Raw genomic sequence first — 23,126 nt, 5'->3', positions numbered from 1 at the left:
CCTTCTTCCTCCCTACCCCACCCAAACGAAAACCACCCTCTATCAGAAGCCCAGACCCCTAGCCGTAGGATCGGCCTCCACCCGAGGCCTCAGGTTCTTCTCCTAGGAACTGCAGCCGGAAATGCGTAATTTTGTGGGAGAGGGAGGACTCAAGGGCGAGGCAGCTACCTGACCCCCTTCTCCCCTTCAGGAGCCAGTCGCAGTCATGTTCCTGGTTAACTCGTTCTTGAAAGGCGGAGGCGGCGGCGGCGGAGGAGGGGGCGGGGGCCTAGGTGGGGGCCTGGGGAATGTGCTCGGAGGCCTGATCAGCGGCGCGGGGGGCGGCGGCGGCGGCGGAGGAGGAGGTGGTGGAGGCGGTGGAACTGCCATGCGCATCTTGGGCGGAGTCATTAGCGCTATCAGGTGAGGCGGGGTCTGGAGGGGCGTGGTCCAACACGCATAGAATGGGATAAACGTGGAGAGTGGTCCGGGCGCTTGAATTAGGGTGGGCTGGCCTGGGCAGGAAGATGGCCTTAAGAAGAGGGCCCTAATGAGGCTGATGTCACCTTGTGGTTGCGGGGCTTGTCATGGGCGTGGTCCCCTTATGCGGGTCAATACTTGTGGGCTCTAAGGGGGCCAGTCTGGTGCTGGTGGAGGAGGGGGGTACTTAATGGAAGGTGCAGCTTTTATTAGATAATCTTGAAATTAAAGTTCTAGAGGAAAACCAATGAGTCTGGATGACACTTAGTAGGGGCAGTACTTGACATAGGTAAAATCTGCTGTCCTAGGTGAGTTAGTGGGCCCAGGAGAGGTCAAGATCTAATGGAATAGGGGAAATGGCCAAGAAGGAGCTGGGCCTGTTAGAGAACTGGTTACATTCACAGAGAAAAATGCCCTGGCAGGGTGGGGCAGGTTGTCTGTTGATGCCTAATTAGCCTTCATCAACAAGCAGTGAACCCTCAAAGCAATAGAGCCTAACGGATCTGGGTTAGGATGCTGGGAAAACAGACATTCAGAAGTGATGGAGAAGGGTCCTGGGAAGATAGGACCTGAGGAGGATTAAGCCCTGGGAAGCCGGGGCAGAGCCTTTGTGAAGAGTCTTTGAAGGGGTGTTGTGAATGAAGTGGGCAGGATTTCAGGTTGACAATTGAGTGGGACCAAGATGATTCTGACATCTGCCATTGGATGGATGTGCCTTGGCAGGAATGGATTCCACTGTGGGGGTGGGACTGTGGGATGTGGCTGGCCTGATGGAGTGAGAGGAGAGGCAGAACTAGGGATCTGTGGATTGGGGTAGGTGAAGACAGGGACAGATGAAGATGAAGGGACCAGGTAAGGCGGGTGGGAGGTTGGGATTTCGGGGTTGGGGGTTGGCGTTGGAGATTCTGAGGGCTTTGCCCGTTGGAGGCCCCGCCCCCCCGCACTAACTCCTCCTTATCTCCTCTTAGCGAGGCGGCTGCACAGTACAACCCCGAGCCTCCGGTAAGCGGCCCTCCACAACCAGAGACCCCGCTTCTTCTGGGCTTTTTCCATCCCTGCTCCTATAAATAAGCCTCCCCTCCCCCTCTTATGAAATTTCTCTGTCATTAAGTCCCTCCCTTGCCAAGTCCCCAAACTAGCCATGGGTTTCAGCCGTGCCACATATACTTCCTGTTCACTAACCACTGCTTGTCCTCTGATCTTTAGGCTGCCTGGCCCACTCACTTTCTCACCAGCAGTGCTTGGGTATGGGGAGCCAAGGTACCCTTCCCCATATCTCCTCTGAGATCTTCTCCCTCTGCAGCCCCCGCGCACCCATTACTCCAACATTGAGGCCAACGAGAGTGAGGAGGTCCGGCAGTTCCGGAAACTCTTTGCCCAACTGGCTGGAGATGTAAGTAACCTGGGGACCCTGGCTCTGTCCTATTCCTTCCATGTCTTTCCCTTGGACTATTCTTGTACACATATATTTGATTGACAATCCCAAAGTTCTCGTTCTCCTTCATAACCCATCTAGACCCCTTTCAGTCTTCCCCTGACGTGCCCCTAATTTCTGCCCTCAGGATATGGAGGTCAGTGCCACGGAACTCATGAACATTCTCAACAAGATCGTGACCCGCCGTGAGTGTCCAGGGTCAATGCATGGGGCAGGTTTAGAGGCCTAGGTGCTGGGGTGGCTGTGATCTGTGGCCTCTGATCTTCAACATGTTCCCCACAGACCCTGATTTGAAAACTGATGGTTTTGGCATTGACACATGTCGAAGCATGGTGGCTGTGATGGATGTATCCTTTTGGGCTCAGACTAGGGAAGGACATGGATAAAGAGGGAATTTCTTTTCTCTCTTTCCTTTTTTTTCTCTCTCCTTCTCCCCCCTACCCTTTCTTTCTTTCTTGAACCCAGGGATGCTTTACCACTGAGCTACATCCAACCTTTTGTATTTTTTGAGACAGGGTCTTGCTAAGCTGCTTTGAGCTTCACTAAGTTGCTGAGACTGGCCTTGAACTTACAATCCTCTTGCCTCAGCCTCCTGAGTTGCTGAAATTACAGGTGTGCATCACCAGGCCTGACTTAAGGGGAATTTTCTGAGAGTATGTTTGGGACTGCTTTCATACCCAGTGACATGAACTTGCATATATCAGAAAATACCCCAGAGACACGTAGCAATAAATAACATCACCTGGCACTTTACTTAGGTTAATTGTCTGCCCCTCACAGACACCCTGATGGATGGGAAAATTATTATACTACATTTTATAAGTAAGGAAACTGAGGCTCAAAGAGAAGCAAACATTTGTCTGAAATTATAAAGAAGAGTAAATGAGAGAATAGGAATTTGGACACAGGACTTTTGAGCTTGAGAATCCAAGCTGATAACACTTACATGTACATAAATTCACAACACATGCCATATACCACATATGATGTGGTATATGAAGCATATACACAGAAGTGCATGTGGGCTAGTGATGTAACTCAGTGGTACAGTGCTTTCTTACCATACATGAGACCCTGGATTCAATCTCCAGCACTATGTCACTAGCTGATCTTGGGTACAGGCACACCTAGAACATAGGGCAATATATAAATATGAATTCACATCATGATCATACATATATTCCATAGGGTGAAACAATACCAGCTCTACTTCTTAGCAAGTTCCTGACCCTCTCTGTGCCTTGGTTTTCTTGCCTGCAAAATGGGCACAGTAGTGCATATCTGTAAACCCAGCTACACCAGAAGCTGAGGCAGGAGGATTATAAATTCAAGGCCAGCCTCAGCAATTTAGTGAGACACTGACTCAAAATAAATAAAAGGATTGGGGGCATAGTTCAATGGTAAAGCCCTTCTGGGTTCAATCCCTAGTACCAAAAAAAAGAAAGAAAAAATGATGACTGACACTGGAATTATATGCAAAAGATTGATTCAGCACAGTGTATAGCATAAGTGGTCTATACACATCAGCTGTTACTGTGATCTGACTCTGACTTTTCAGTTTTGAATCTATTTTCTTCTCTGGAAGTAATCCAGGTAGGGCTGGGGTTCTGAGGACTTAGTGAGAAAAGTGATGTTCCTGAATAGCTTACCACAATATCTGGAATATACTAAGTAACTTAATAAGTCTTAACCATTGTTGTTAATTGAGAATTTATTAAATGCCAGGCTCTAAGCTAAGGGCTTTATATCAATATCTCATTCAGTTTTGTGTGTGTGTGTGTGTGTGTGTGTGTGTGTGAGAGAGAGAGAGAGAGAGAGAGAGAGAGAGAGAGAGAGAGACTGGGGAGTGAACCTAGGGCCTCACACATGCTTAGCAAGTGCTCTACCATTGAGCTACATTCCTAACAGATACTTGTTAAAATTTTAAGACACTAGGGGTTTTTTATTTCTGTTTTTTGGTACTAGGGATTGAGCCCAGGGGCATTGTACCACTATGCTGTATCCCTGGCCCTTATTTAATATTTTGAGTCAGGGTCTTCCTAAGTTATTGAGTGCCTCGCTAAATTGCTGAAGTTGGTTTGAACTCATGATCCTCGTGCCTCAGCCTCCTGAGTTTCTGGGATTACAGGCATGCGCCACCATGCCTGTTTTTTACATGTCCTAACACATATTAAATCAAGGTACTATCTAAAATTTTATAAACCAGGCACAGTGGCACACACCTATAATCCCAATGACTCAGGAGGTAGACAGGCAGGAGATCCCAAGTTCAGACTAGCCTGGGCATCTTAGGAAGACCCTATCTCAAAATAAAATGTAAAAGGCTGGGGATGTGGCTCAATGGTAGAGCATTTGCCTGGCTTGCATGAGGCCCTGGGTTTGATCTTAGTACTGGGGGGAAATGGAGCAGAGAGTGCTAGGGATATATATCAGTGGTTGGTCTGGTGTTTGCCTACCATACATGAGGGCATAGGGTAGCTGTGATCTCTGGCCTCTGATCTTCAACCTGTTCCCCCACAGACCCTAATCTGAAAACTGATGGTTTTGGCATTGACACGCCATAGCACGATGTCGATCATATATATAAATGAGGACATAATTCTTTTTAGGTGAAGAATTTGTAGTTTGAAGAAGCACAATATAATTTCCCATGGTTATGTTAAAAGAGAGTCTTGGGGATATAGCTCAATGGTAAAGTGCCCTTGGGTCTAATCCCTAGTATCATGTGAATGTGCGCGCGCGCACACACAGTCACCAAAAAAAAAAAAAAGAGAGAGAGAAAGATGTGTAGATAAAATGAAAAATAAAACCACACCCCATGTGACATGATGGATGTTGAATGGGAGCTGGCATTTTAGTCCAGGTTCCTGAATTTATAATATTGTCATGTGTCTAGTGCATATAGTATGCATATCTGTGTACAGCTGTCATGGTGTTCTTAACAACCTCTTGCCAGAGTGACACCACAGGCAAGCTGGGCTTCGAGGAATTTAAGTATCTGTGGAACAACATAAAAAAGTGGCAGGTGAGTGGCAGTCTTTGAAATTTCCTAGCACCCAAGACCCCCAATCCATGGAAGCACCATGTCCCATGATGCTCAATCAGACTCTATCCTATCTCCACAGGCCATATACAAACAGTTTGACTTTGACAGATCAGGGACCATCTGCAGCTCTGAACTCCCAGGGGCCTTTGAGGCAGCAGGTAGGCCAGGGACATGATGGTGTTGGGGGTGGGATTGATGAGGTAGTTGAATCCTGGGAATTAGAGTAGGTTGGGCCACATGGCCTTCACACCTAAGAGACTGAACCATTTTCAGGATTCCGCCTGAATGATCATCTCTACAACATGATCATCCGGCGCTACTCTGATGAGGAAGGAAATATGGATTTTGACAACTTCATCAGCTGCTTGGTCAGGCTGGATGCCATGTTCCGTGAGTAACACTCCAGCTCTCTTCCCGGGCAGGGATTTGTTAAAGGTCTGTTCTCCAAAGTTTCCTCTAAGCCTGACTTTGAGCTGTGCAGTGCTAGGGGCAGAGCAGTGATGGAAACAGCCCCAGTTCTTGTCCTTAAAGAGCTTATATTCCACTAGTAAGCCACAAGCAGTGACAGTTGAGACTGGTACTGCTGGGATGGGGAGCCTTTTCAGAGTGATCAGGATTATGAGGGGAAGCTCAGGGGAGAGTGTGGTCAGATTGTGCTTGGGGATAGCCCCAGGGAGTGCCTTTCACAATGAGGAGGTACCTGAGGGGGGGGGGGTGTGTGTGTCAGGGAGACCGCCCTGGAGGGGAGGGCACATGTGAGGGAGGGATGAGGAAAAATGAATGTAGTGAGAGCGCAGGGAGCAGTGTTGCAAGCCAAGGAAACAGTCTGTGTAAAAGCTTTGAAGGGAAAGAGGAAATGGTGCTTTGGGTGCTTTTTTGGTAGACTCTTAGTTCAAAGCATGTTGAACAGCGGGTAGTTGAGGGGGGCACGGGAATAGGAGGGTTGGTAGGAAGTAGGGACTAGGTCATGAGGGCTTGCTTTTCTTTTTTTCTTTTTTTTTTGGTGCTGGAAGTCAAACCTGGGACCTTGCACATGCTAAGTACATGCTTTACCACTGAGCTATACCCAGCCTTTTTTGGGGGGAGGGCGGGTACTGGGGATTTAACTTAGGGGCACGTGACCACTGAGCCACAACCCCAGCCCTGTTTTTTCTTTTTTTTTTTGTATTTTATTTAGAGAAAGTGTCTCACTGGGTTGCTTAGCACCTCATTTTTTGCTGAGGCTAACTTTGAATTCGCTATCCTCCTGTCTCAGCCTCCCAAGCCACTGGGATTACAGTTACGTGCCACTGCACCCAGCTTTATGAGCATTAATGTACTGAATCCTTAAGACATTCCTGTAGATGTAGAAATTATTATTCTTATTATTTTTTTTAAAGAGAGAGAGAGAACATTTTTAAAATATTTATTTTTCAGTTTTCGGTGGACACATCTTTATTTTTTATTTTATGTGGTGCTGAGGAACGAACCCAGCACCCCGCGCATGCCAGGCGAGCGAGTTACCGCTTGAGCCACATCTCCAGCCCATATTATTTTTTTGTAAATATTTTTAGTTGATTAATTGACTTTATTTTATTTATTTATTTTTTATATGGTGCTGAGGATCAAACCCAGTGTCTCACATATGCTATGCAAGTATTCTACCACTGAGCTACAACCCCAGCCCTACTGTCCTTATTTTATGGAAGAGGAACCTAGGATTCAGGGAAGCAAAATTATGTAACTGCAGCCACTCAGCTAGGAAGCTGGAAAATCAGAATTTGAACTTGGGTCTGTCTGAGATCTGAACTGAATAGAGTGAGAGGAGGCAGGAGCAACAGGCATGGTCAGGCCATGCAGGGCTGTGAATGCCAAGTCCAGGGGTGACCAGACTCTACCAGTGACATTGGAGAGCTTTGACAAGTTTTAGGCAGGAGAGAGACAGGCTCAGGTTTGGCTTTAGGAAGATCCTTTGGCCTCCCAAGAGCCCAGGGTAGACAGTGCATTAAGAATTGAAAGAGGCTAGGTGCAGTGATGCGGGAGGCCAGGGCAGGAGGATCATGAACTCAAAGCTAATCTCAGCAATTTAGTCAAGCCCTAAGCAACTTAGTGAAGACCTTTTCAAAATAAAAAATAAAAGGGCTCGCTCGGGATGTGGCTCACTGGTTAAGTGCCCCTGGGTTCAATTCCTGGTACCAAAAAAAAAAAAGATTGAAAGAGAAAAAGTAGAAGATAGAGGGAGTGGACAATAGGGCATATAATGTCCAAAGTTATACATGAGAAGGCCCAAACCAGGCACAGTGGTACACACCTGTAATCCAGCTACCAGAAGGCTGAGGCAGGAAGATCTTAAATTGACACCATCCTGGGCAACTTAGCAAGGCCTTGTCTCAAAATGAAATATAAAAGGCTGAAAGTATAATTTATCTCAGTGGTAGAGAGCCCCGGGTTCAGTCCTTAGTACTACCGAGAGAGAGAGAGAAGGCCCAAGAAATGGCCCTTGGATTTTCTAGCAAGAAGACCAGTAGTAACTGTGATGAGTGCAGTGTCCAGGACACCATGTGTGTAGATGCCTGCCTGGTGACAGCTGTGAGTGATGTGAGTGGGGGAAGAGACAATGTGGCCCTGTTTGCATCAGTTTAACTGTAGGTAGGAACCTAAAGTCAGTTTCAGCAGTGGGGATCGCACCAGATTTTGGGGGCAGGAATTGGAGTCTGCAGAGCCTCCCCAATATCCTGTTGGTGGAGACTGGAGAGAATGGAGCATAGATGTTAGTGGGAGGCTTGGGGTTCCAGTCCCAATTTCTTCCCTTTATTTTTCTTTTTTTTTTTTTTTTAAGAGAGAGAGAGAGAATTTTAATATTTATTTTTTAGTTTTCGGCGGACACAACATCTTTGTATGTGGTGCTGAGGATCGAACCTGGGCCGCACGCATGCCAGGCGAGCGCGCTACCGCTTGAGCCACATCCCCAGCTCTCTTCCCTTTCTTATGTTGTGACCCAGAGCATGTCACTTCACTTCTCTGTACTTCATTTTTAAATGACAATCACTGGGCTTGATGGTACATGACTGGGGAGACTAAAGAAGGAGGATTGCAAGAAGGAGGCCAGCCTGGGCAACATAGGGAGTCCCTGCCTAAAAAAAAAGAAAGGATTCGGGATGTAGCTCAGTGGTAGAGTGGCCCTGCTCAATCTCCAATACTAACCACTTATCTCACAGAATTGGATTCAATGAGTTAATATATGAGAAACACTTTGCACAATGTTTGGCACAGAGTAAATGAGCCAGCTATGACTTTTTTATCATCCCATTGAGTAGTATATCATTATCATAATCTCCCCATCCCCCATATAAAAGTATCCTTTCTTTCTCCTCCAGGTGCCTTCAAATCTCTTGACAGAGATGGCACTGGACAAATCCAGGTGAACATCCAGGAGGTAAGAACCCCCTTTCTTAGGTGTGGGTACTTAGAGAGACTCTGTCCCTCAGCCCTGTATACCAGCTCAGAACTCTGCCCCCCCCCATCCTATTTTCCCGACAATCCCTGAGTGTAGGCAGAGAAGGGGGTCTGGTATTCTGGGGTTCCCTGCTCCTTACTCTGTGCCTTTCTCTCTCCAGTGGCTACAGCTGACTATGTATTCCTGAATGGCAATCCCAGACCTGTCCCCTCACTGCCTCGCCATTGGAGCCACCCCAGATCCTGGGTTTCTCCCAAGGCCCAGCCTGTCTGCAGTCACTTCTTCATAGGTCCTGCTACCCACAGACCTTTCCTTCACCCAGTCCTTGAAACCCAGTTTCTTAGGCAATAACCAGGGCCCATCATGCCCCAACATGCCATACCCTGAGTGTTACCCAAGCTCTAAGACATTCTAGTATGTTCTGCCCAAGGGTCACCCAACCCCACCACACCCATCTCACACACTCTCCATTACCTCTTTCCTATATCTGTGCCAAGCCAAATACTCAAGTGGCTTCCATGCCCCAAGGTCCTGTCTCAGTTCTGAGAAGATCACTCCAGTTCCCACACACCCTGGCACACTCATTCAAATTACCACCCAAGCAGCCAAATAAACTCCAGGCCATTGCAGGCCTGCACACCCCAGTGCCTTTGCCTGTACTCTGCTTACAGCCTGCCAGGCCCAGGAGGAAATAAATGTATCTCAGTTGCTGCTCCCTATTCGATCTGCCTCCTGTTCTGGGAGTCAAGGGGTGGTTTGGGCTCTGGGGAAGAGAAAGTCTTGGGAGTAGGATAGGTGGGGTAGGGTGGTTTTGTCTATCTCCATGCCTATCCTCAAGATCTGCATATCGCCCAGAGCCTGGTTCTTGCAGAGAATCCCATACAGGCCCTATGGAGCCTGAGGCTGGGACCCAAAAGCCCAAGTGGTCTCTGCTTCTCCTTCCAGAGCCTGAGCTTGTAGGAGGTGTCAGTGCCCTCTGGATTCTGCCCCCCAGGGTCATGTTTGCTCCTCTTTCAGCTTTGTTCTTTAAGCCAGTCTCTGTCATCACTTCCCTCTGCCTCTTACTATGTCATGGGCTGTGCTCAGTGGCTTCCTCCCTCAGTGGGTCTCTGCAGGGCGAGGGGCTGCCATCTGGGTTACAAAGCCCCTGGATACCATTCCAGGTCCCCAAACCCCAAAAAGCAGTCCAGGGGTGCTGTCTGAAGCCATCAGCAACATCCTGGTCCAGCATGGGAGATCAAGGGCCAGGGTAATGGACTATCCACAGGGCAGACATTCCTGGCTGGTGGGAGGATGGGCTGGGACACACACACACACACAAGAGGCCAGAGCTGCGTTGGGTTCCCAAGAAGCCAATTTATTGATGTTTATCCAAGTCCCTTAGGTCCTCCAAACTTCTTGGTCTCACTTCTTGTGGGGGAAGGAGGCCCAGCCAAGGCAGTACAAGCTGTAGACACTGCCTGGGATGGGAGAGTGGGGGATACAGAGTGAGACCCTAATCTCCCCTCCAGACCTCATCTCCCACTTTTAAGCCCCCCTACAGGTTCCCCAACACCATCCTGGATCCCAGCCCCAGTTCAGAGGTCAGCTCCCTTTCCAAACAGGACCCCTGGTGGAACCCCACCCTACTCCCCACCTCCCACCCTGAAGGCTTTGATCAGGACCAGAGAAGGGGCTTTGTCCTCAGCTTCTACCTGGGCCCCAGACCCATCACTAGTCCAGCTCCCTTTCGGAGACAAACCCAACTCCTAAGTAGCCAGCCTTGACTCCAGTCCCATCCACCAAACCTGGCCAGCTGAGGACTCAACCCCTTCCCAAATTGCTAATCCCCAGCTCAGACACTAGCAAAGGCCCCGCCCAAATGCCAACAGGAACCAGCCCCCTTTTCCACAGGTAGCTCAGGACCAGCAAGCCCAGCACTCACCCCCCAGAGTCAGCGTCATGGTCAGTCGGTACAGGATGTTGTCAGTTCCCCCGCCCTTCAAGTGCACTGGGAGGTCATTGTCTGCCTGAGTGTGGGAGTGAGGAGTGAGAACGGATGCTGGCTGCCTCACTGACCTCAACCCCAGGCCCTGCTCAGAGACCAAGCCTGCAGCCCTGGCTCTTCCCCACCCTGCCTACCTGGAAGAGTTTCTGTTTCTCGGGCACTCGGTTCTGAAAGTGGTGCCTGGTGGTTGAGCTGAAGGAGCGAATCAACGCCTGGGAGACCTGAGGGTACAGCAGGTGGATGGGTTGGAGGCAGCTGGAGGGTCATCCCTAAATGGGGCTGGTGAGGCCTGTACTCGGGGACCAGTCTATCCCTAAAGTGACCTAAAAATAAGATTCAACTGCCAGTGAGGGCAGGGAAGGAGGGGCCTATCAAGAAAGGCCTGGAAGAAGAGTCTTAGTGCCTGGAGAGGACGGCTTAAGGTTAGAAGGCTGGCTGGACGGTCCTGGAAGGCAAGAGGACACAAAAAGGGGACTCCTGTTCTGGAAATCCCAAGTCCTGAGATAATGAGGGGTGGGGGTTAGACTAGGTCCCTCGGACGTTTCTAGGTTGTCTAAGAAATCCCAAGTAGGGGTAGGGGTCTCAGTGATGCAAAGGGAATCCTGAATGAAGGAGGTTTAAATCCGGGGATCTGGGCCATGTTAGAGGTCCTGGCTGTCTCAGAAGATTAGGTTTTGGAGGAGGGTCCCAAACCCTGAAGGGGGCTCACGTTCCAAGACCCCAGATCTTGGAATGTTTAAGGAGTCACGGGTTATGGCAAGGGCTTCTGGGTTGGGGGCTCCGGCCCAGTCCTTGGGGTCCCTCACCCGCAAGGCCCTCATTCTGCGTCCTCCTCTTCAGCTGGAGTCACCTCCCCTCTCCACCCAAGGACACACGGTGCCCTCCTCCTGGTGCCCTCCTCCTGGTGCCCTCCCCCTCCCGGGGAATCCAAGCCACGCCCCCTGCGTACGCGGCGGGGCAGCTGGCTGGGGACCTGGCCTCGCCCAGCTCTTGACAGCTGAGGATGTGACCTCCGCCCGGGCTGCGCTGGGGGCGGGGAGCCCAGCAAATCGGATTTTCCAATAGGCACGCCCGGCCCGCGCCGTGAAGGAAACCTCCCTCTGCTTTCTCGAGATTTCTGTGGGTCCAACAGGAGAGGAAAGCCGCGCCCGGGAATGCACGTTTGGGTGGTTTGCGGGGCCAGGGCAGTTCCCCCCCCCCCCCATCTCTGCCCTGGAGTTTGGTTAGGGAAGAGCGAGTACGGGCAGTGACTGCACCTCAGAGATTTAATACCAGGGCAAGTCGGGATCTTCCTAGAGTTTGTTGAAAGCAGTAAATGAGCTCATATGAGATACGAGAGCATAACTGAGCCTACACAGTAATTGCAGAGAAAAACCATGGCCATTATTTTTAGCGGTAAAGTATATATGTGTGTATGTATGCATATGTGTGTATATGTATTCCTACCCCCCCCCACACACACACTTTCTTTTTCTTTTTCTTCCCCCCCCCACTCCTCCTCCTCCGTTGGAGTCCAGGGTCTAGTGCATAAGGCTGGGCAGGTGCTCCACCACTGACTGAGCTACATGCTCCCAGCCTCACTGCCTGCCCCTCAAAAAAAAAAAAAAAAAAAATTCTTACTTGTAATTGGACCCAGGAGATCACATATACCAGTCAAGCAGTCAAGCTCTCTACCACCAAACTACATCCCCAGTCCTTTTATATGTTTTTAAGAAGACAGAGTCTTCTTAAATTGAACTGCTTGTCCCTGAACTTGTGATCCTCCTGCCTCAGCCTCCCCAGTAGCTGGGGTTACAGATGGGTGTCTAAATGTATTTATACTTGATTTCTTTCTTTTTTGTACTGAGGATTGAACCCAGGTGCACTCTCCCATGGAGCTACATCCCTACTTCTTTTTATTTTGAGTTACCAGGGCTGGCCTAGAACTTGTGATCCTCCTGTCTCAGTCTCCCAAGTGGCCACTGTACCATACTAAACAATGTATTTTAAAGCAAATGCCAATATCATATCTCATATTTAAATGTTACCCTACAGAGTGCAGGCAGGGGAGCAGACAACTGGCCATTGGAAGAGTGGGTGTGTGGTGGGAGTCTGGGTACTTCAGGGCAAAAGGCTTCCTACCATCTGAGTCACAGGATCACTGGGAGTTTGCAGAAGAAACGATTGATCCATGTATGACCTTCTGGATCATAGGTGACCCAAAGGGTAATACATTTTTTCCCAGAACTGGGGATGGAGCCCAGGGGTGCTTTACCTTAGCCATTTTATTCTTAAGGGTTTCACTAAATTGCCAAGTGCTGGCCTCAAACTTGCACTTAGCCTCTCTGAGTCACCGCTTCGGCCTCCCTCCTGGTATTACTGACATGTGCCACCATGTTCAGTAATAAAACTTTCCTTATCTCACCAAGAGGACCATGGTTACAGCCTGGACAAGGATTAACCCATAGGTGCCAGGATGTGTGGAACAATATCTTCATGTAAAAAGCAATGAAGCCCCAAATCTTGGAGGAATCTCTAAGGTTTTGTACACAAAACTTGGAGTGGTTTGTTTACATACCAAGGACTGGAGTGCCAGCCTTTCCAGGAGGGAGGTGACAAATTCCTCTTTATTGTTAATATTATTATCTTTTTTTTTTTTTTTTTGTACAAGGGATCGAACCCAGAGGCACTTAACCAATGAGCCGCATTCCCAGCCCTTTTTTATTTTTTATTTTGAGACAGGGTCTTGTTGAATTGCTGAATCTGGCCTCGAATTTGCGATCCTAAGCCTACCAAATTGCTGGGATTACAGGCGTGGGCCACCACATCTGGCACCTGTGTGTGAGGAGGTAGATTCTAAAAGTCAATGCCTAAGGTGAAAATAACATGTTGTTCAAACTTTTCCTGAGCCAAGTGTGGTGGTGCATACCTGTAAATCCAGTGTCTCAGGAGGGTGAGGCAAGAGCACGGCAAGTTCTTTCATGGGAGAAGACATGTCTTCGGAGAAAGGTTGACAGAATTCCCAGAGATAAGAGGGAACTTGACTCTGTCTGGACCATCAGGGTCATGGCATATGTATTGGAAAAGAATTTCAGCAGCACCAGTCTTTAGAGGTTTATTTAGGAAAATAGATACAAATTCAAGGGAGTATGCAGGATATCTTTAGAGTGAGTGATAGCAACTGTTGATATGGGGTGTTAATGTTTATAGAGATGGTTGCTAGGGGCTGGACTAGAGATGGAGCTACATAGTTTTGGGCCACTTTTATTCTGCACTGTGTATTGCCCGAATCTTACTGGGCAGGGACAAAGGGCATGTTGCTCAGGAGGTGCCATTGTTCCTGGGTGTTTTCAGGAATTCATGGTTCATGGGCACTTCCTTTGAGACTCAGTATCTTTGCCTTTATTCTCAAATTCCTATCTCAGTTCCAGGCCAGCCTCTGCAATTTAGCCAGACTCTGTCTCAAAATAAAAGGGCTGGGTTCCCAGTACCATAAACAACAAACAAGCAAAATATTTCCCTTGAAAACACCTTATAATGGAGCCATTTTGGAAACTAGGGCATCATCTTTTATTATGTCAAACACAGCCCTTTCTCCAGGCTGAAACACCTCACTGTGGCTTTGTCTAAAGATCAGTGTAGGTTTCAGTGTAGAGAACATATTGAATGAAAATGTGCCCCTCATCCAGGTAAGAGATGAGAATCAAGTGTTGAGGTTCAGAATACCCTAAAATAAAGTACCCTGAGCAAATTGCAGAAGCAGAAAGTTCACTCTGACCTACTCCCCACCCCAACCCCAGCCTCTTTCTGTATGAAGCCTGGTCATAAGAAGTCTCTGACTTATTTTGTCTGAAAGTAGGTCATAATCCTCATTTCAGAGTTGTCCTGCCTATACACAGAGGCAAGAATCTGAACAAATAGGCCCTGACAAGTGGCATCCTGCACCTACCTAGCCTCCACCCCGAAGAACTAAGTTCTTCACCCTGGAAGGTAGTGTGGTTGCTCTACGTATCTATATGTTGACTTTATTTTGTTGTTTATTTATTTAGGTGCTGGGGATTGAGCATGCTAAGCACACACTTTACCACTGAATGCTATGAATAGCCCTATCTATATGGTGACTTTAGACTCCATTGTGCCCACAGCACATGGCATATGGGTGGACTTGATAAATATTTGTTAAAGGAAATATAATCCAAATGTTCTTTGACTTGATAGGACATAACTGGGTGGAGAGATGCACAGCTGTAATTCCAGCTACTCAGGGGGCTGAGGCCGAGGCAGAAGGATCACACTTTTTCTTTTTTAATATTTGTTTTTAGTTGGACCCAATATCTTTATTTATTTATTTATTTTTATGTGGTGCTGGGGATCGAACCCAGGGCCTCGCATGTGCTAGGCGAGCACTCTACCACTGAGCCACAACCTCAGCTCTGGATCGCACTTTTTTAGGGGGCGTTTACTAGGGACTGTACCCAGGGGCACTCAACCACTGAGCCACATCCCTAGCCCTATTTTGTATTTTATCTAGAGACACGGACTCACTGAGTTGCTTAGCACCTTGCTTTTGCTGAGGCTGGCTTTGAACTCATGATCCTCCTGCCTCAGCCTCCTAAACTGCTGGGATTACAGTCATGCACCACCATGCCCAGAATCCCCAGACCTTTTTATTTTTTATTTTGAGACAGGGCCTGGTTAAGTTGCTTAGGGACTTGCTAAGTTGCTGAGGCTGACTTTGAACTTGTGTTCCTCCTGCCTCAGGAGAGTGTGGCTATAAAGGAAGCAGATGACTCACTCACACATTGCACATCACTTGACAAGACCCAGTCTCAAAATAAAAAGGACTGGGAATGTGGCTCAGTGGTAGAGTGCCCCTGGGTTCAATCTCCAGTACTAAATAAGTATATTAAGTAAATAAGTAAGATCTCAGTGCTTCTCTTAGCTTCTATCCATCTTGAAGATATTTCTGGGCATGGGCCCACTCACCCATCTGTTCCTTATAATCTGCTCCTGTAGCGTCAACATTTGGGGAAGAAAATAGAAATCTATCTAGAACATGGTGTATACACCCTAGAGGGGGAGCCCCCTCCTTCAAGGTGGCGAGGGGCCCCCTCATTACCTATAATCCCAGCAGCTTGGGAGGCTGAGACAGGAGGATCACTAGTTCAAAAATAGCCTCAGCAATTTAGTGCAACCCTAAGCAACTCAGTGAGACCCTGTCTCTAAATAAAACACAAAAAGGGCTGGGGATGTGGTTCAGTGGTTAAGTGCTCTGAGTTCAATCCTCAGTACCAAAACAAGGAAAAAATCTAAAGTTTGGTGACTTAGTCCATTTTTTGTTGTTGTAACAAAATACCTAAAACAAGGTAATTTATAAAGAACATAATTTTATTTGGCTCATGGACCAAGAGGATGGGAAGTCCAAGAACATGGTGCCAGCTAACTGCTTGACTTCTGGTGAGGCCTTGTGCTGTGTCATAACGTGGCAGAAGGGTAGAAGAGGAGGTGAGCACACAGGAAAGAGAAAGCACAAGGGCAGCTTTGCTTTATAACAATCCTTTCTCAAAATGACTAACCCACTCCTGGGACAAAGACATTAATTCCTTTTTCTTTTTTCTTTTTTTTTTTTTTTTTGGTACTGAGAATTCAACTCGGTCACTGAGCCACATCCTCAGCCTGTTTTGTATTTTATTTAGAGACAGGGTCTCACTGAGTTGCTTAGTGTCTCGCTGTTGCTGGCTTTGAACTGCAATCGTCCTGCCTCAGCCTCCTGAGCCACTGGGATTATAGGTGTGTGCCACCAAGCCTGGCTCAAATTCATTTTTTCTTTTTTTCGTGGTGCTGGGGATGAAACCCAAGAACTTATGCATGCTAGAGAAGTGTTTTACCACTGAGCTATATCCTCAGCCCTTTCAATTTTATTTTTATTTTGAAACAGGGTCTCACTAAATTGCCTAAACCGGCTTTGAGCTTGTGATCCTACTGCCTGAGCCTCTGAAAAGCTGGGATTAACACGTGTACTCCCATGCCAGGCTACAAATCCGTATTTACACTTATGACTTGAGATCTCCCAACACTACCACCAAAACGACCAAATTTCAACATGAATTTTGGAGAGGACAAGCCATATTTGAACCACAGCAACTACATATTTGGTGGAGTCCATACAAAATGGAGACCTTCATTCAAATAGCAGGGGAAATGTGCTATTAAAAATATTAAAATAGTGGGACTGAGGTTGTGGCTCAGCGGTAGGGCGCTTGCCTAGCATGTGCAAGGCACTGGGTTCAATTCTTAACACCACATAAAAATAAACAAATGAAATAAAGGTAGTGTGTCCAATTACGACTAAAGAAATACTTTAAAAAATATTAAAATGGGGGGCTGAGGTTGAGGCTCAGCGGTAGAGTGCATGCCTAGCACGTGGGAGGACCTGGGTTCGATCCTTGGCACCACGTAAAAATAAATAAATAAAATAACAGTATTGTGGCCATCTATAGCATATATATATATATATATAATATATATATATGTATATATTTTAATCTCAAGATAGCAACCCCAGTGGCTTGGGAGACTGAAGCAGGAGGATCATGAGTTCAAAGCCAGCCTCAGCAACTTAGCAAGGCCCTAAAGAACTCAGCAAGACCCTGTCTCTAAATAAAATATGAAAAAGGGCTGGGGGTATAACTAAGTGGTTAAGGCCTCTGGGTTCAATCACTGATAAATAAATAAATAAATAATCTCAAGATGGCAACTGCTTAATGCCCTGGGTGTGGGGCTCTTTCTGCTTCTGGACTGGTCTTCCAGAATAACTCTCAGAACATCTAAAAAACTGAACTACTTGGAGGAAAGCTGTTATTATGAAGGTGCCCTGGAGGAATAAAGTAGTCAACACATCCTTATAAAGTCAGGGAGCCCAAATCAAGGTGCTGCCGCAACCATTGTACAGGTCTCATGTAAGAATGGTTTTTGCCAACTTCTGGGACAAATGGGCTAAAATGCAGTATAGTCATAATAGAAAGATTCAGTTGCCAAAACCAAAAGGCACAAAATACTGTGGTTTAAAGGACACAGTACCTGTATTCCAGCCAAACTCAACATATGGATCTTATTTGAATCTTGATATGAACAGTTTATAAAATTATGACACTTTTCAGACAAGTGGAATGTGAACCATGATTGATTTTTTTCCTCAATATTTTACTATGAAATATTTCAAAGACACAGAAAAGGTAAAGGAATCATAAACACTCATACTCACCACCTGGACTCTACAATATTTTGCTAAATTTGTTTTATCATTATATCGAGCCATGAATGCCTCTGTTTTTTTTTTTCCATTAATCTCTACTCTTTTTTGATGCATTTCAAAGTAAATCAGAGATAACAGTATTCTTCCCCAAGTACTTCAGCATGCGTCATTAATTAAACTGCATGAATATTGGAACAAATTCAATAACCCTCAATTTTTATATGTGACATTGCAATTTTTGTTGTTTTTTTTAAAGAGTCATTTGTTTTACTTTATGCTCATTTTTTTGGTACCAGGGATTGAACCCAGAGGTGTTTAGCTACTGAGCGACATATCCAACACTTTATTTTTTGATACAGGATCTCACTGAGTTGCTTAGGGCCTCACTAAATTGCTAAGGCTGGTTTGAACTTGAGATCTTCCTGTCTCAACCTCCCTAGTTGCTAATTACAGGTGTGCTCCACTGCGTTATATTTTAGAAATACATATTTTAAAAAAAATAATGGGATTAAACCCAGGGGCGCTTAAACCACTAAGCCACATTCCCAGCCCTATTTTGTATTTTATTTGGAGACAGGGTCTGAGTTGCTTAGCGCCTCACTTTTGCTGAGGCTGGCTTTGAACTCTCTTTGATTCTCCTGCTTTATAGCCTCCTGAGCCGCTAGGATTACAGGTGTGCACCACCACACCTGGCTTCAAAAATTTTTTGATGCAATGTTATTATGTACATTAGTTATCTTTTACCCAGTAACAAATTAACCCCAAATGTAGCAGCTCAAAACAATATTTATTATCTCAAAGTTTCTGTAGGTCAGGAATCTAGGGATGATTTAGATCTGCCACAGTCACACAAGACCATGGAGGGAAGCCAGCAGAAAGTTGCCTGTTGACCCCACGCAGCCTTCCAGAGCCCAGAACCTAGCTTTGGTGTCTCTCTGCTGCCATCTTGTGGTATGCGTAGAACAACTTCCTGACCCACTGGACCTTCCCACAATTCTAATCCTTTTGAAGACTTGCTTTTTGAATTCTTTAAATTTTCTGTTTGTGGCACTGGCGCTTGAACCCAGAGTGCCTTACCACTAAGTTACATCCTCATTCCTTTTAATTTTATTTATTTATTTTTATTTTGAGGCAGGGTCTAAGTGCTGAGGCTGGCCTTGAATTTGTGATCCTCCTGCCTGTTTCCCAAGTCTCTGGGATTACAGGCATGCACCAGTGTGTTTGGTAAATTTTTAGTCATTCAGTTGATGAATGGATCACACATTCACATGGTTGAAAATTCATAAAAGAAAAATGGACTTCTTTCTCACGTGAACCTTTGAGTTTCTTTCTAGAGACCAAGAAACCTATGCTGTTTCTTATGTAATCTCCAGGCAAATTTTATATATGTATTCAAAAACAAGCAAATGGTTAGGAAAAAAAAAAAGGCCAACCAGGGGCATAAAGCACCCCTTCCAACATGTTTTTTTCAAATACCATTTGGTAAAGTACCAAAGGAAAGAGGATTTCTTAGAAAATGGTTACGTCAATGGGAAGCAGGAAGTCAGCAAGGTGAATTTAGAACATTTTGTGGCAGATAGCTGGTCTTAGAAATTTATCTTAAAGATATACCACTAGTACGAATTCTTTATGTGCAAGGAAAATGTTTGCTATAAGATTGTTTGGGGGCTGGGGTTGTGGCTCAGCGGTAGAGCGCTCGCCTCGCACGTGCGGGACCCTGGGTTTGATCCTCAGCACCACAAAAAAATAAATAAGTGAAATAAAGGTATTGTGTCCAACTACAACTAAAAAATAAATATTAAAAAAAAGATAGTTTAAAAGAGAAACACACATGAAAAAAGCCTAAATTAATAGGGTTAAATAAATTATAAAACACATATAGAGGAATAATAAGCAGTTGTTATAAAGGAATGAAGTGGGTCATGGGATGTAGCTCGGTGTTACAGTGTGCACTTGGCATATGCAAGGCCCTGGGTTCCATCCCCAGCACTGCACTGACCCCCCCCCCTCCCGCCGAGAGAGAGAGAGAGAGAGAGAGAGAGAGAGAGAGAGAGAGAGAGAGAGAGAGAGAGAGAGAGAGAATGAAGCAATAGCTATGTATGTATTGATATGGTGGCACATACCTATAGGTTATATCCCAGCTATTTGGGAGGCTAAAGCAGGAGGATGTTAGTGAGTTCTAGTCCAGTCTCAGCAATTTAGTGAGACCCTGTCTCAAAATAAAAAATGAAAAAGGCTGGGGTTGTAGCTCAGTGGTAAAGCACCCCTGGGCTCAATCTTCAATACTAAACCAAATCAAAACAAAAAAATCCAAGCAAAACTAATATTTTAGTAAATGTAATCATATATAGAAATTTGCTACCAAGGTGTAAAAAACTTTTATAGAGCATGTTATGTGTATGTCTGTTTATTAAATTTTAAAATCTGGACAACAGTTTGCTCTTAGTGATCATTTGATAAATGGTAACTGAGTGGGAAAGGGGTAAAGAGAGTATCAAGAATCATTCCAGGGTTGGGATTGTGGCTCAGCGGTAGAGCACTCGCCTAGCACAGGCGGGACCCAGGTTCGATCCTCAGCACCACATAGAAAAATAAAATAAAGGCATTGTGTTAAAAAAATGTTTTAAAAAAATAATCACTCCAGGTGCAGTGGTGCATTCCTATAATCCCAGCAGCTCAGGAGGCTGAGGCAGGAGGATCATGAGTTCAAAGCCAGCCTCAACAACAGGGAGGTAGGTGGTAAGCAAGACCCTGTCTCAAAATAATAAAATATAAAAAGGGCTGGGGATGTGGCTCAGTGGTTAAGTGTCCCTGGATTCGATCCCCAGTAGTCCCCTCAAAACAAACAAACAAACAAACAAACAAACAAAAAAAAACCACAAGTACAATAGGACTTTTGCCTCAAATACTGCTGGGCAATCTCAAGAGCTAAAAGGATGAGTTTCTTGACCTTCCTAAGGTTTACTCACACACCTTGATCCAGATGTCATTGGGGTTAAATCAAGGATCTTTTTCTTATTGTTGTAATGTCAAAATTCTGAAAACATAATTAACACAGAACAGGTGAAGTTCCAGACATTCCATTAAGATTTTTTTTTTTTCCTTAGTACTGGGGATTGAACTCAGCCACATCCCAGCCCTTTTATGTATTTTGTTTAGAGACAGGCTCTCGCTGAGTTGCTTAGGACCTTGCTAAGTTGCTGAGGGTGGCTTTTACTCATGATCCTCTTGCCTCAGTCTCCCGAGCCACTGGGATTATAGGATGCACCACCATGCCAGGCTCTAGCTCCTTATTTTTAATAAAGTATTGGATTAGATAAACAGAAATTTTATTTATTTTCACAAATGACAGTGATCTATAATTGCTTTTTGGGAACTGTAGTATATGAAGTTGTCCCCCGTTAGAATAGAACGCTCTAAGAAATCTCTCAAGACAGAGTCTTATTGTCAGAAAGCAAATTTATTGACAGGAGAAGCCTGCCAAGCTGCCCAGTACAGTGGTGCAGCAGCCAGAGTTATGTGAATAGGGTTTTTGTAGCTTTTTTTTCTTTTTCTTTTTCTTTTTTTTAACAAGGAACAAGAGCAAGCTGGAAATGGCCTTGAGTGCAGCAATCTAGAATTGACCTTGAGTGCAGGTGGCTGGGTGATAACAGAATTTTATATTTAGGGACCTTGGAGGAGGGGGTATTATGGGAACAGGGTATCTTCAGTTTCTTTTTCTTGGCAGTTTATAAGTTTTGGTTTTGGGTTAAGATGTAGTTCTAGAATTAAAATTGAGTTACTAACGTGTAGGATATTTCATTATCCTCCCCCGCTTAGTTGGAACTTTATTTAGCTTTGAAAATGAATTGGGAGGTTTTCCTTAGGGATTATCTGTTCCTTGAAGAATTCTTTTGGTTCTAGGGAATGAACCCAGGGACACTTTACCACTTTACCACTAAGCTACATGCCCCAGTCTTTTTCTATTTTTTATTTTGAGACAGGGTTTCACTGAATTACTGAGGATTTTGCTAAGCTGCTGGGACTATCCTTGAACATGTGTTACTGTGAGCAGACTTTTCCCCCACTGCCATCACAACTCTAGGTCACCTTGGCCCATGCTGACTGGTTCTAATTGGATTCTTAGCCATAAATTCTTAGATTTTATGAGTAGGAGGAATTATCCTTATCTCCCTGGGTTTCCGGATCAGTAACAGGCAGGAGTTTATTGAAAGGATAGGAAAAGGGAGAGAGGACATTCACGAGAGAGAGAATGGGTCTTCTCAGAGAGGAGAGGGACAGTGTGCCTCACCTGTAGTCCAGTTTTATTGGGGATCTCAGAGCTAAGTTTCCAGAGTCCTGCCCAGGTCCACTTCTAGACTTCTGACTGACAGCAGGATGACATCAGACTTTCAAGTCCTGACTGCCATGACAACTCAAGGTTACCTTGGCCCATGCTGACTGGTTCTAGTTGCATTCTTAACTGTAATTCTTAACAGATTTTATGGTTAGGAGGAATTATCCTTATCTCCATGAGTTTCCAGATCTAGTCTGTGAAAAGAGTCACAAAAGTCTCCCCACTTCAGGGTAACTTGGGTTCCTCTTGACATTATTTCAGGCCTGAATTTCTCCTGCAGGTAACAGGTAGTTTGCTGAGGAATGTGACACATCCTGTCCCTTTAAGCCAAGCAGGGCTGCAAGTAAATTGCTTCTTGGAAAAGAGCATGTACATGTGGGGGTTGGCACAGTGGGCCCATTTTATAGAATTATTCCCTTAACCTTCCATCTGTCTGCCCCCATCAGTACTAGAATTACTTATTTATTCAGGCATTCCACATCTTCTTGAACCAACTTATATTGTAAAAATACAATCTCTTGAGAGATTGGATTAAAATATATTATCAAATAATTAAAATATTCACAAAGTATTTTTATTTATTTATTTTTATGTGGTGCTGGGGCTCAAATCCAGTGCCTCATGCATGTTAGGCAAGTGCTCTACCACTGAGCCACAACCCCAGGCCCCCACACTTAGTATTTTAAAAGACTTCATCCCCTGCCTAGTCATTATTTTTCCTAGATCACACTTGTAAATAGTCTATTATTATTAAATAAACAACCTTTATATGAAGTCCATTGTTTCTTTCTATTTTTAAAAAATTAATTTATTTATTTTGCAGTACTAGGATTGAACCCAAGGCATGGCACATGCCAGGTAAGTACTCTACCACTTAGCTACACCTGCAGCCCTTTTTGAGACAAGGCCTTGCTCAATTGCCCAGGCTGGCTTTGAATTTGCATCCTCCTGCCTCAGCCTTTGGAGTCCTTCGATTTACAAAGGTGAGCCACCCTGCCTGGCTATTCTGACTTTCTAACCTTTTGAATGAAGGCCTTCTTGTGACAATTATGACTTTGTTACTCTTTTGCAGAATTAATTATCTAAACAAGTGATTATAAATGCTTTTGATAAATTTATAAGCCCTCCTCTAGTATACTCAATAATAATACTGATAATTTTTTTTTTTTTGGTATGGGGATTGGACTCAGGGG

The 23,126-nt window shown here is 45.5% G+C and overlaps 2 protein-coding genes across 2 annotated transcripts; one reads left to right on the top strand and one right to left on the bottom strand.

The window, feature by feature from the left end:
• The first annotated feature begins 190 nt into the window (after nt 1–190).
• On the top strand, nt 191–9,095 carry Capns1 (calpain small subunit 1). Its single transcript, XM_046448098.1, has 10 exons — nt 191–402; nt 1,428–1,461; nt 1,763–1,852; nt 2,022–2,079; nt 2,177–2,241; nt 4,851–4,919; nt 5,020–5,098; nt 5,214–5,330; nt 8,297–8,355; nt 8,537–9,095. Exons 1-10 carry the CDS (start codon nt 206–208, stop codon nt 8,561–8,563), a joined length of 795 nt encoding a protein of 264 aa, XP_046304054.1. The 5' UTR covers nt 191–205; the 3' UTR covers nt 8,564–9,095.
• Nucleotides 9,096–9,712: 617 nt separating this feature from the next.
• LOC124095023 (cytochrome c oxidase subunit 7A1, mitochondrial) lies at nt 9,713–11,293 on the bottom strand. The gene is made up of 4 exons (XM_046448139.2): nt 11,170–11,293; nt 10,498–10,584; nt 10,301–10,385; nt 9,713–9,836 (listed from the first exon to the last, which is right to left on the bottom strand). The coding sequence occupies exons 1-4, from the start codon at nt 11,182–11,184 to the stop codon at nt 9,781–9,783; spliced, it is 243 nt and encodes an 80-aa protein (XP_046304095.1). The 5' UTR covers nt 11,185–11,293; the 3' UTR covers nt 9,713–9,780.
• Nucleotides 11,294–23,126: the final 11,833 nt, after the last annotated feature.

Source organism: Marmota monax, unplaced genomic scaffold, assembly GCF_021218885.2.
Source record: "Marmota monax isolate L192 unplaced genomic scaffold, Marmota_monax_Labrador192_F-V1.1 WCK01_AAM20220418_F8-fsc00101, whole genome shotgun sequence".
Taxonomy (NCBI): Eukaryota; Metazoa; Chordata; class Mammalia; order Rodentia; family Sciuridae; genus Marmota; species Marmota monax.
The sequence above is the reverse complement of the archived record's forward strand: the minus strand, read 5'-3'. Positions and strand labels throughout refer to the sequence as shown.